This window comes from Lonchura striata, chromosome 3, assembly GCF_050655825.1.
Source record: "Lonchura striata isolate lonStrDom1 chromosome 3, ASM5065582v1, whole genome shotgun sequence".
NCBI classification, from domain to species: domain Eukaryota; kingdom Metazoa; phylum Chordata; class Aves; order Passeriformes; family Estrildidae; genus Lonchura; species Lonchura striata.
The window spans coordinates 29,836,565-29,849,104 of NC_140705.1; the positions used below are offsets into that span (position 1 = coordinate 29,836,565).

The window sequence follows — 12,540 nt, forward strand, 5'->3', positions numbered from 1 at the left end:
TTTTGTTTGTTTGGGGTTTTTTTTGGTTGTGGGGGGTTTTTTGGATGTGTGGGGGTTTTTTTTGTTTTTTTGGTTGGTTTTGGTTTAGTTTGGTTTTAATTTGCAAACTCAGCCCCCACAACTTATGCAACAGTTTAGGTGAAGGTTTAAGTAGGTCAGAGTCTAGTGTGTAGCACAGTGGTTATTGGCCCCAAGTGCAAAACAGAATGAAGAGGGTGGTAAATTGTGCTGGAGGTAGAAGGAAATTTCTATTTCAATTTATGAAGTTTGGTGTGCGGGTGACCCTTCGCAGGGGTCAGTATCTATGCCAAACACTTCAGTTTGGAGAGAAAGAGTCAAATGTGAGGTAGAGAGACAGACCTGTGAGCATGGTGACATTTGTGTTTGCACCAATAAAACAGCGAGGAACAAGAGATCTTGGCATGTGGAGAAGGAAGGGCTGATGCCCAGCCAGATTAAGATGATTGCTGATGAGATGAAAAATGTCATGGATGGCAGGTGAACACCAAATTGAGAGAAAATGGAGTTTATCCATAGTTGTGTGTTGACTGAACAGGGGAGAATGAAGAAAGCTTCAGGCCAGGTAAAATCTGAAATTTTGAGGAATATTTATTGTTTTTATTATAGGCTATAGATCATATTATATGTCTATAATAACTATTTTGATATATTTATTAAAAATATGTAGGAGTGAGAGACAAGACCTACAGAAAATGTGATTAGGAAAAGGTCAAATGGGTGGTAAGTAAAGTAATGGAAAAGTGACAAGTTGGACAGTAGGAAACAGCAAGGGGACAAGAAACAGTCAGTATGTGCAGGAGAAAATATGGATATGGAAGGACTGACTCTACCATTTGAAGTCCTTTGATTAATGCTTGCATTTTTTTACAGAAACATGGCCTTTTTTTACCTCTGAAGATTAGTTGATTAATCATACTGCAACCTGTTTCACAGCTTACAGAAACCGTGTCTTGCTTGCCTTTAGTTCTTAAGAAGCAGATCACGCTGAATAAAATAGTACAACAATAGCTTTAATATAGAAATATTAGCATCCAAATTCACAGAAGTCAAATATTTTGCAATATGAGCATGTCCTGCAGTTATTTCATCTTTACAAAATAACCAAACCAAGTATTGCCCATACTAAAAAAGCAGCACACCCCCAAACATTTAAAAATATCCTGGTTTCAAATAGACTAACACTGTAACATTGCTACATCAAGAACTTGGGAGCTCGAAGAGTTAGATATGTTGCTACTATTCAACCTTAACTTGTCCTACCTGTACAGAAGATAAAAATTTTAATAATGGATTTATATGTCATGGGATGATTGATGAAGTAACCAGAAAATATATCTAGATTCTCCACTCCACATCAGCTGTTTTTCCTTGTCAACACATGCTAGATTCCCCATAAACCCCTCATTTATCTTTATTCAGACAAAACTATCCCACAGTAACTTGCTAAAATGGCCTGTCTTGACTTTGTTGTTTAAAGGATGTATTCCCAAAACCCAGGACAAGTGGACAGCTTTTCCCAGCTGAGGTGCTGGTGGGGCTGAGGCCAGAGCCAGGCTCCCTCTGGAAGCACCTCCATGAGCTGGGTGCTGCAGTGCTGGCACACCAGCAAGGCATCCGCTGTGACTGAGGTAATCCCAGCTTTACAGAGCAGCTGAACAGCGTTTTTCAGGTCACAGCTTCGGCGTCGATGCTGAAGCATCACCAACAGGTTTAGCTCTAGCTGCTGCCTTTGTGGGCATACGCACTATTGCTGTTTGCATTTTAAATTATTTGTTTATCATAAAAAAAAGAATGCCAAGAGCAGAGCTTGGTAAAACGCCTGCTTATCTTATGAAAAAACTTCTCTGAGCTCTGTGTGATGATGTGCTTGTGTGGTGTGGGTGAACAGGACAAGATCCTGCATTTTCCAAAGCTTTTTTTCAGACGTGGTAGCTGCTGGTGGATAGCTACTTAAGGCTATGTCACTTAGAAGGCGGCACTTTTTCTACTAACATGAACTCATGACAGGGCATAATATTTTTATAACATTACATCAGGTATTTAATTTCGAGACTGGAGCATTTGAGTTGAACTGGGAGAGTAAAAATGTGAGCTGCATTGCCACCTACTGGATTTCTAAGGAAGTATAAAATAGAATTTCATATAGCATTTAAAGTCATTTAAAATGTAACTCTGCATGAAAGAGACAGAACTCTTAATAAATTTTTTATAAAATCTGTGCAGACAGAGCAGAGCATATATATGCAAATGCGCTATTTTGAAGCTTTTTACTCTTCAGCATATATGTGGAAATAATTTAGACAGTTATTTAAAACAGCAAAATATAATTTAACATATGAATTTAAAACAGCAAAAGAAGCAATAATATGGTCTGTTAAAAAATTATAGCCTTCAATTGTAATTTAAATAATTAAAATAATAGGAAAATAAATATACATCTTGATCCAACTCCAAAGAGCCCAACAACATAAATGATAATTTCTCTGTGTTTATGTAACACTTTTTGATCAGTCAATGTTATAAATGACCTCAGTGTTCATTGTTTGTCCTCCTAATTACATCAGTGAGCTGTCTGAAAGGTTTAAATTATGTAAGGTATTTATCACAAGTGTTCTCCAAGGCTTACAGTTTTTGCTAAGTATATGAAGATGTGAGTAAAGCTTTGAAGAACTGCCTGTCAGTAATTTTTGTACTCGTTTACACTGCCAAAGCAAAATAATGAATATTCAAATGAAAATATGGTACATGTATAGCACAGCTGAAGCAGGGGTTTTTGTGAAATACCTTTGAAAAAAGAAGGGAGGAGGAAGCCATCATGTTTTCTTGGAGAAAAAAAACAGCAGTAACCTAAACATGTGTTGAGTTCTATGTATATTGTAAAAGTGAGCGGGTTAATTCTTTCCCTGTAGACATACAAAGTGTGTATTGGTTTCTGTGCACCACAGGTTGTGATGCTGACCCCTCATAGGTGCAGTAAAGTCCAAGGGCTGATGTCCCTCTCCAAGCAGCTCAGTCTCTTCCAGTATTTTAGCAACAGAAGAGTGTGGTTTAGTCACAAGAGATGTGATGTGCCCAAAGATTCTCCCATGGTGGGATCTTTTTTTGATCACGCATATGTGCCATGCCTGTGAGTGTGAAATAGCAGCACCCTACCCAGACACGTCAGCTTGTGTGGATGCAGCTCCTTTGTTCAATGTGGTGGGAGGTCTGCACAAGTGAAGTGCTGCAATAATGTCTCAGAGTAAGCTAATCCTGCAAGTGCCCTTCACTTCAGTAGCAGAACCAGATAAATCCTTGGGTGCATAATGAAAATCATATGTGTCTATGCATATATCCCTCTTACACAGTGGTCTTGTTACTCTCTGTTAGAAGGGATTGAATTGGTATGTGCCTCAAGGGTCTGCCAAGCCATTATGTCATCTGTTGTTATTAGGTCTTAAGTCTAAACTTTAGGTGCTTGTCTATATTAAGGAATATATAATAGATTTAAGTTTTCCTTGCATCTGATGAAAATGTGCTCAATAGCCTGGAAGTTAAGGAGCAAATCAAAACCTACCATTTGTATTTTAGTTCTTGCTTAATACTTAATATATTTCTATATATGGCAAAACCATTGAGAGGGATTTGCTGCCACCATTACAGAATAGCCAGAGATACAGAGATCCAGCTTTTTCCTCAAAAAGGTAGGAAAGGTGGTTATAAAAGGAGCCAATTGAACCAGACCTGCTGTGAGCTGGGTAAGATTCTTTCTGCTCTGTGAAATATTCATTCTCTCCAATTCCATTCTTGCTGTAGATAAAATGTCAGTGTTTCCTCAGTAGTGCCATGTATGATATGCAAGATAAGGGTTTCAAACCCCTCATAGTGAAATGTGTCTTATATGGATTCAGAAATTAACAAATCCATTAAAAAGTGATACTTACTTATAAAGAATTTTAATCTCATCTGACTTAAGTTTTGCGCAGTCCTGTAGCATGTTCATCTACCCCTTGGTGAACACAGAAGGACAAAAACATAATTGTATTAATACTCTTCCTAAGCTTCGTTTGAGATAGAAAATGTTCAAATGTAGATGTCTAATTAGAAAAGAACTAAAAGAGGGGCAGTGCTTTCTGTTATCTTCCTTTCCATGTTAGTGAACAGCCAGGGCTTTTGGTTGTACTTTAGTGGAGGAGAACTGAATTTAGTTCCATGGTTTTATTTTTTAATGGAATATTTGAGGTAATAAGAAATTTACCTACAGACCTTTCCATTATTTAATTGTATTCTTTAAGCTGGTTATTGTAAAAAATCCTGAATGTCTTCAGTTGTTTTTATGCAATAAAAGTGAGCAGCTGTGTAAGATAAGTTAATTCATATGTGTAATCTTGTTATATGGTGAAAAGTATTAAGTGTCTCCAGGATTTTGCCTAATTCTTTGACCTACTTTACTCAATACTGTAAAGGTTTTTAAGCAGGTTAGTAAAAAATAAAACAAAACAAACCCCCTTGCTGCTCCTGCCAAGCTTTTGATTTGCATAAAGCATTAAGTATAATGCATCATTTTTGTAGTTAGGGAAAATAGATTATTTGGCTGCTTAGCTTTTGTTGTTGCGTTCTCACTAGAGTGCACCCATGTGATGTTACTGGTTTTAGTGTGAGAGCTGGTTGATTTATGTATTTACAGGCAATAATACTCCTGTCCAACTGAATTATGTGTATTTTATCACAATTCCTGTGAGTTGATTTCTCATTTTTTAGGCTTGAATATCACATTACAGTAAAAAATATCCACTTCACCAAAAAAGTATTTCATACAAAGAGCACAGATAAATTATGTTTTAAAACTTCAGACAAGTAAACCACACACACACAAGCCCACAGAAACATGGAATTGTGTCACTAAAAATACACTGGTTAGATGGTGTGAGTCAGTGCTAATTAAGGAAGTAGGTAGCTCAAAGCAGAGATAAAGGATATCACCAAGACCTCTATAGACAACACACCTACTGTTTCCATTTATTAAACTCAAGATTCCCTCTTTCTGTTAATAATCTGTGCAGTTGCTCATGATTTTTAAATTTTATCCATGGAGATGTAGATTCGAAGCAACATCTGGAAAAGCCTGGGTTCTACGTAGTGCAAAGACCAAGTTTTATCTTTCTGGAGTCTCCTCTTTAGGCTGTCTCAGGTCTTTTTGAGCTGTGATTAGGAGGTGAGTCTGTTGTGTAGCAGCATGCTTCTCCAGATGGTGGGCATAGGGTCAGGGGGTTTGTTGTTTGGGGCAGCTGGAGGAGAAATGCTGCTTCTTTAAACACCAGTCTTCATCCTAGGAACCTCTGTACCTGCTAATACTTCTATATACTCATACAGCAAAGTTGGAAAAAATATCTGTAATGAGAGACAGGAAACCTTAAGTAGTCTCTCATACTTAACAAGAGAAAACACAACAGATTGTTAAGGTATAAATTTGAAATAAAAAGATGTTCTCATATTCTTGTGAGGTCAGTGTCATCATAGACCATGCTTTGAAATATTTGTTACGTGTGTTAGGAATCTAGGTTTTGAAAGCACTGAAACTGGAGATTGATTTACATATTTTAATTACATCTGGTATGTAAATTAGGTTGGTTAAAAAGATGCATATTTGATCACAAAATTATTTATTTTGTTTAGTACATGGTAGGCAGTTTTGTTTAGTATATGCATTTGGATCAATTTGTGGCTAAGTGAAATGATTTGTCTGTAATCTTTGAAGTGAACCTTCAAGAACAAAGATGTCTATTTTTTTTCCTTTAGATTGCCCTATACAGTCTTCTGTGTGCAGTGTGTATTTGATATGAAGTACATGTAGTATTGGGAACAGGCCTAGAATATTAGGTAGAGTTGCAAACTGAAAGAAATACAGAGTGGTAATCTTTCCTCCTATTCGTGCTATATAAACTTTTTTCTCATCTATGCAGGAGGTTGCATCAACAATTTGAAAGCTATAAAGAGCAAGTAAGAAAGATAGGGGAAGAAGCCCGCCGTTACCAGGGAGAGCACAAGGATGATGCTCCAACATGTGGAATCTGTCATAAAACAAAGTTTGCAGATGGTTGTGGCCATTTATGCTCTTATTGCCGGACCAAGTTCTGTGCTCGATGTGGAGGCCGTGTCTCTCTGCGATCAAACAATGTAAGTCTTCTGACGTGCACTCCTAAGAAAAAGCCTCCGTGATGTTGTCATGCTGCAGATTATTCACCTTAAGTTTGGCATTTTATGCTTCATTTTGCTGAAGTATTTCATCCATTGCTTCATTATGATGTGTGTATCATACACGTAAATCAATGTAAAATCATACAAGTTAAACAAATGTATTTAATGATTGCCAAGGGACTTGGGAATCTCAGAGTTAATTAAAACGAAAGAATAATAGTGTCTAGTTTTATGGAGTGACAGCTTGTAGAAAATATACTTTTTTTCATAGAATAAAAGAAGAAACCCTTTTTCTTAGGTACAACTCCACATTAATAAATTCTTATAGAAGCCTTATTTAATATTACATTTTTTATTTTCATAGAACTCAACATAAACATTTATAGATTGCTTTTACATGAAATCAGTCAATTTTTTAGTTTAAAAAAACCCAAAAAACAACCGCTTTTCTTAGCACAAGAAAAGTGTTATACCAATTTATTTAAAATTTATTTAAAGATTAAAACTTCAGATTAATCTGGATTAAGTATCCTAATTTCTGGTAGGTGAACTGAATGGTTCTCCCTCTGATCTGCATGAGTTATCTGCACTAGCAGTCCACAAAATCAAATATTATCCAAGAGTATCCTCTGGTCAGTCAGTCCCTTCCAAACCTCTGACTACTCTCTCATACAGGAGCAGTAGGATCTAAATTTGGACTACTGTTATCCAGTGATTATTTTTGGCTGGGCATCAAGGACTATGGTGTGTTATAAAACATTCTACACATCTCTTTTTATTACATGAACAATTTTGTTGTCTGTCGTGAGATGAGTCAACTTTCTTATGTTGCTTTAAGATGCCAGGCTTTTGTAGGGTAAATTTATAGGTGCTCTTGGTATCAATATAAATTCACTTAAAGTGAACACAGATTGTATAGCAGATAATCATGTTCACGAGGGAACTGGTTGGTGGCCTTTTCACTTTCTTTAAGATGGACATCAACTGAATAGGCCTTCTGAAATTCCATGTAAACCAAAAATAACCTCTCAAAAAGATGCATTTCATGGTTATTTTAAAGGTTTTCCATAGCCTCCATGTACCTATGTGTCTATTAAATTAAATTCACATTCTGAAGAAAACTACATAGTCAAACTGAACAAAAATGTGCATTATTATTAGTAAAAACAGATGCATTGCATTGTGTCACCTGTAGATGGTGTCATCAGTGCAAGTCTCTGAAAATAATAGTTTACTTTGATATATTACATTATTCTATTAATGAGTGCATGTGATACAGCTTAACTTTATTCAGAAAAAAATTGAATATATATTTTAACCATTTTCACCCCCTATTTCAAGCCACAGAAATGGAAGAGTGTAATTTCATTTGTAACTTCATTTGTTTATTATATTGTTTATGTTTCTGTGGGTCAGGGTGGGAAAACTTTTTTTCAACATATTCAGTAATGTCATCATTTTATTTAAAGCTCTTTTTTTTCTTAATTTTGTGTTTTTGTCTCTTTGCAGAGATTTATTAGAATTGCATTCTTTGAAATCTGTCTATTAATACTTGCCTATTTTATTCTTTATCTCTTCTTTTTTTCTTTTCTCTTTTTATTCTGCTTCCTTGGATGCTTTCCCAAAGGAGGACAAAGTGGTTAGAATCCATGCTTTTTATAATTTTTTATGATAATGTTTTTAGTTAACTGGGATACATATTAATGTGAAAAACTGAACTGAAATTTCATGATCACCCACAGGGGAGGGGGGAAAAACAGGAATCCTGACACCCAGGCCCTGCACGTCCCTTAGCTGAACATAGGCCTTGAAGACAGCTCAACAAGGAAATCCAAGACTGTTATCAAAATTATGACAATAAAAGAAATTAAGAACTGAGAATTACTTATAGGCTAAAAAGTAGAGAAGCCAATAAAATGTAATAAAATTTTATTTCATAAATACATCTTTAGTTAACAGTTTTGACTTTTTGCATGCAAAGTCCTTCCATCAGCTTCAGGAAATCTATTTCAGTTCTTCTAATTTAAATTTCACATTGTTTGCTGTGTTTCACTTCTGGCTGCAGTAGATATTCAGGGAATTCTTGTAAAATCAGCTTTTTTATTGACATTTTGGATATTATATATAGGCAAACAAACTGGACATAAGTATAATAAGCAAGGTGGAGTGAATCCTTTTTGAATGCATCGTTATGATTTCAAAAATCTGCAAACTTTTTAAATCAAGTGCAGGCATATTCACCAGTATTGGCTGTGCCTTGTCTCAAATAGGTGAGGGTAGCTCCCTGTTCATCTCTGCACCCTGTGCGTGGCACCAGGTGTGGCAGTACTTGAGCAGAGCAGTGCACGTGTATTTACTGCTGGGGCAGTTCTGCAAAAGGTGGTACTCCAGATTTTTAATTGGAGCATTAAGTGTGGAAATTAGCTAGCTTTGCTGGCACCTCAGCTGAAACAAGTGTAAATTAATGACAGCCAAGCGTAGTTTTTGGTGCACTCTTTGTTGAGTTATGCTTGTGATATGGTGTTATGCCCCCATTTAAATACTAGCATACCTGTAACCTGAAATTTAGTTCTGTTCAATTCCCAAAGAAAATTACTTCTATCACATTATAGTATTGCAGTAGGTTTTTAATATATTAGTATTAGTGCTACTCTGAAGATGTATTCTGAAGACATATATGACTTGTTTGTATTGTCTTAAATTCAATGAAATACATCCTTATCATTTGCACTGTCTTAGTTTAGGTTTTCCTAAAGGTTTAGATTAGTTTAGGTGTTTAGCTCCAGGCTTCCACGTGTCAAAAAATTGACATAATCGTAATGTGTGGAAATAAATTCTATATGGTGTGATAAAGCTGAGCTGCTTCTCTTTAACAGCTAAAAAGTCAATGATAATAACTTGTCCTGAATGTGTTAGAAACATGGGGATCACTTCTTTAAAGTATCATTGCTTTAGCAGTGCCTCTCTCTAAAAGTAATTAATTAATCTAGAAGTAATTAATTTCAAAATATTAATACATACTTTAAAATAACATTTCTTAGAACAACTGGTATAACTAAAATAGAGCAACATGAGAAAAATATTATTTCTTAATTATTTTCAGTGGCTCAGGATTCCTGACTAATATGGCAAGTTTTGTGTCAGTAGAAACTTTTAAAACACATTTATGTCTTAGTGTCCACATAATTTTTTACTGCAATAGATTATATTAATACAAAACACATGTGCCAAGTTTCTTCAAGTTAAGGGTGCATCATTTGGAAAGGATGATGAAGTGTGAATTACCAAAGTGTCATCTCAGGAAAAGTAAAGTGTTAACCTAGATTCAAGGTGTTTCCTGTAGAGTTGGAGAATTAATGATACCACACCTGGGGTGTTGTTTCTCATGCATTACCCATCTTTTACAAATACAAATTGTGGTAGGCACAAATAAAGTCAATCAGAAGATGATTCAGAAACTGGAGAGCTGCTTGTGTTAGAGAAGGCTAGAGAGATTAAGGGGACAAGACCTAAAGCAATAACAGTTGATACCTGGAAGTGTGGAACTGATATGTAGAAATGCAGAAAATTTAAATAATAAGAATAAAGGACAGAGAATGCTTGAGACCAAATGTGTATAACTTGTCCCTAATCACTCTTGGCTTGAAAAAAGATGTTTACAAGCATTAAAGCCTTGAGAATTTATTTCACGTGGCTTACTGGAAAGTGCCCAGTAAAACTTTAAAGGCTAAATTTAATGAGGTTAGGAAAGGATTTATGTGATGTGGTTGCTTGTGGCTGTAGGGCAATGTACAAGGTTCCTAAGAGGTCCTTGCAGCTCTTGATTGTAGCTAAATATTTAAAAAATTTAATAATTTGAAGCTGTTCTTGACCTTTTCACGTAAATGCCAAATATTTCTTAAGGTTTTTTTTCAAATATATATAGCAGAACTTAACATGTTCTCCCCCCATTTAAAATTATAAAAGACATCCTAAAACACCTTGTAGTGAGAATTAGTATGCATCCTAGGCTGATCAAGAAATGACTCCATTACACTTCCAAAATTAATCGGCAATAACTGGCCTATTCTAGTGGGTAATGAGTTACATAAATTTCAGTGATTCTTGTTCTAAAATGTCAGAATGCATATCAAATACATTTCTTAAGTTCTTTTGTGCTTTTTGACTATTGGTTTGCTCTTTGCACTTTTGATCTGAGTTTGCTCTCCTTTCATATAGTTGCAGGCAGACCATATTTAATGTGTTTAATTCAATTTTATATGAGATAACATTTCAGAAGGAAGTCAGGGAGGTTTATTTTTTTTAAGAGAAAGTTGACAGTTCTGTTTTGGCAGAATATTCTAGGTGGTTTTAGTTCTTTATAGAGGACCTACACTTTAATTTCAAATACTTTCAGTTATGTTCCGTACATCAAGATTTTAATTGCCAAAATGGTAGTGGGTTTAAGTTACTTCCCTCTGTTCCATTCACTCTCCCCTATGAAGTGAAATATTTTGGTTTTTAGGGCAGTGGAGAAGTCAGCAAAATGTCCAGCTAGTTGTTGTCCATGGTTTGATAAAGAGTGGGAAGGGCCCAGCTTCAGTCCCCCTGACGACGTGGCTGCCACTGCTTTCTCTGTTCTTCCCTGCCATGGTACCAGAACCTTGTAAAGCAGAAAAATGACTGAAAATACTTTTTTTGTCTTTCCTCGTTCCTGTAAGACTTTTTCACAGTATTTGGTTAGGCAAAAATATGTATTTCCTTTGTGATCACCTGATACATGTTTCTCATTATAGAAAAGGGGATACACTTTAGGGCACAAAAATGAATGAGTAAATGTAGTTTCTTTGAATCAAAATTCAAGTACTTTGTGAGGTGCTGTGGGTTTATTTGAACTAGGTGAAATTTGTATGACATTGACAAAATTAGGTGCAAGATCCATGTTCCAGATTAAGCCATATAATTGTCCATAGCAATCAGTCTACCATTGTACAGGTTTATTAGGATTACCATTTTTTTTCAAATTTCAAATGAAAAAAATTGGGAGCAATGATAAAAGTAAATGTTGTCACAATTTTCCTGTGTTTTGTAGAATGGAACAGTTTTGCTTTCTCTTTTTCCTATTTACATACATAAGGGACAACTGGTGGGAAATCTGGATGTAAAATACATTATAAAAATATGAGAATTTATTTCACTGAACTTAGTAGTATGTGGTTGTAGAAAATAATGCTGGTGATCAGTGCAGAAGTGAGTCCTAGTTGTGATCTGACTTTCACTGAGATTGTTTTAATTTTATTATAATGTCAGTGATTTATACTTGGAAAGAAAGACAGCTTGGAAACATTTCCTTAATTGTAGGTCAGGTGTTTTTTTCAGGGAGTTTGTAATTTATTTCCTTTAAATTATGCTCAAAATTTGCTTACATAATGGCTTGCTAATTTAGGCCTTACAAACTTGAATACATATGCCATGCAATTCAGCTCTGTACAAATGCTTTAACAGAAGTTGGTAATATTGTCAGAACAAAATGTCTGGATTGTCAGGATTTTTTTTACATCTCTTGAACAGAACTCCTGGGTCAAATTGTCCCTTAAAAGGCTAATTTCTGTATGGTCTGACTAACACAGCTGTAGAACAAAACAAAAAAATCCAACAGAAGGACATAGCAAATTGTAAATTGATAGCAGATACATAGCAAATTACATAGTAAATTGCAAATTGATAGCAGATACATTTTCTCTCTGTAGCATTCAATGTAATTTGTTTCCCAAAATATATGGGGTTTATATGCATCATGAAAGAAGCACTGCTTTTCAGTAATGCCTCCCTAGAACTGCTGCTTCAAGCACGAAAAAAAAAAGCCAGCAAGAAACTGAGGAATTCTATTTCAAGTAAGATGGGGATCACTGTCCTCTGCTTCTGGGTAGTTAGTTTGTTTTCAAACAAATGTGAGTCTATAAAGTTTTTAAGGAAATCCTTAAAATTAAGGCAGGTGATGCTAATGCTTTGAAGTTAACCAGATCAGAGTTTCTTCATTTAAGAATGCGACTGTAGAAGCGTCACTAGACACCTGGGTTTTTCTTCTACCATAGCCTTAAATCATCACTAAATCAGTAACAACTTGATCAAGCTCTGTGGTTTACCCAGGTTTAGTTTACCTGTTTGCCAAACTCTTAAACTGTGATTTGTCATGTGATTCTACACTTTATGACCAAGAACATCTATTGCTACTGCAGCCTTCTCTCTTTAGCTGTGATAAAGGGCTCCTGAATCCTTCACGTCTGTTCTTGCTGTTGTCATGCAGGCTGGGTAACAGGAATCTGTGGATACCTGACATAAAAAAATAGTGTAAATTCCACA

At 35.5% G+C, this 12,540-nt stretch overlaps 1 protein-coding gene across 21 annotated transcripts in view; it reads left to right on the plus strand.

The window, feature by feature from the left end:
- The window catches only part of RIMS1 (regulating synaptic membrane exocytosis 1), a 301,823-nt gene that overhangs the window by 107,383 nt on the left and 181,900 nt on the right, over positions 1 to 12,540 (plus strand). For 20 of the 21 annotated variants that reach the window (XM_085574744.1, XM_085574729.1, XM_085574732.1 and 17 more), the window contains exons 2-3: positions 5,964 to 6,177; positions 7,826 to 7,837. In XM_085574744.1, the coding sequence (XP_085430870.1) occupies positions 5,964 to 6,177; positions 7,826 to 7,837 (226 nt within the window). The remainder of the gene's footprint in view (positions 1 to 5,963; positions 6,178 to 7,825; positions 7,838 to 12,540) is intronic. The other variant, XM_085574731.1, reaches the window with a different exon arrangement.